Consider the following 1,065-nt stretch of genomic DNA (forward strand, 5'->3'; position numbering starts at 1 on the left):
ACCATCAATTTTGAATCAAAAGAGTAGGTGATTTGACCTTTTGATGCACCAAATTCTATTCCAGCATCAATGTAACGTCAAGCCTATTGCAATATTGTAAACCCACCTTAACTGTTGTAGGAAGGTATGCTATTGTTGATAGCAGTATAATATGTACATTAAACTAACTAGTATAGTATGACCTCAAAGAAGAGGTGGGCATAAAGGTAGATATAAGATAACTGAAGGTGTGTATTCACTCCCACTCATTCACAAACTCTTCCTTCCTCTTCCTCTGTGTATAGTGGTATTTATGTGCTTCAATTGACTATGTTATACCATTAGTATCATGGCCCAGGAGAAATTACTTCTGTAGTGACCAAAGCTTGTACATGCAAATTTATTCTTTCTCCTATCATAACTTAATATATGAATGTGTGAGAAACAAGAAGTGAAAGTAAACATCATCAGTATGTACTACACAATACAATTATCTATCCAATTAGATAAGTTAATTATAATGTAGCAATAATAACATGTAGGAGAGGGAGTTTCTTTAGGGTAACACCACAATTACCACCCTCAAACCATACACTAAAGGAATTTAAGATTTTTATAAAAGGAAGCAGCCTACACTATTACACTTGCATTCATTCTTTGGAACAGCTAGAATGTCTCTACAAAGGATCCTCACAGTCTCTTCCCTTTTCATCTTCTTTGCTAGTCCATTAGTTACTAGAGCTGAAGAAGTTACTTGCAATCACAATACTCTAGTATGTGAATGTACAGCTACTAATCCTAATGATGTGTGCGAGTTTACGTTTGATATTGAGATACTACAGACGTTCACTCGATATCTGCTGGATAATACTGGAAATTCAAGAGGTACTGCAGGCAGTGTCTGGCACATTAATAATGGAGAATGGGAACCAGTTGATTATGATCCTAGTATGGGCCGTAACACTCTCTGTGATAGTTCTGTTGATAGTACTAACTGCACTCAACCATTTGGTGTTGATGGGTACACGTTTCGTTCCTTTATAGCAGTCAATGGACGTATACCAGGACCAACACTCATTGTAACTG

At 36.5% G+C, this 1,065-nt stretch overlaps 1 protein-coding gene across 1 annotated transcript in view; it reads left to right on the plus strand.

Annotated features, from left to right (window-relative positions):
* Nucleotides 1–650: 650 nt before the first annotated feature.
* Nucleotides 651–1,065, plus strand: part of LOC100637096 (laccase-1-like) — a 2,402-nt gene continuing 1,987 nt past the window's right edge. The window contains exon 1 of the mRNA XM_020001308.1: nt 651–1,000. Within this exon, the coding sequence (XP_019856867.1) occupies nt 651–1,000 (350 nt within the window). The remainder of the gene's footprint in view (nt 1,001–1,065) is intronic.

The sequence above is a fragment of the Amphimedon queenslandica genome, unplaced genomic scaffold (genome assembly GCF_000090795.2).
Source record: "Amphimedon queenslandica unplaced genomic scaffold, v1.1 AMPQUscaffold_13089, whole genome shotgun sequence".
In the NCBI taxonomy this organism is placed as follows: domain Eukaryota; kingdom Metazoa; phylum Porifera; class Demospongiae; order Haplosclerida; family Niphatidae; genus Amphimedon; species Amphimedon queenslandica.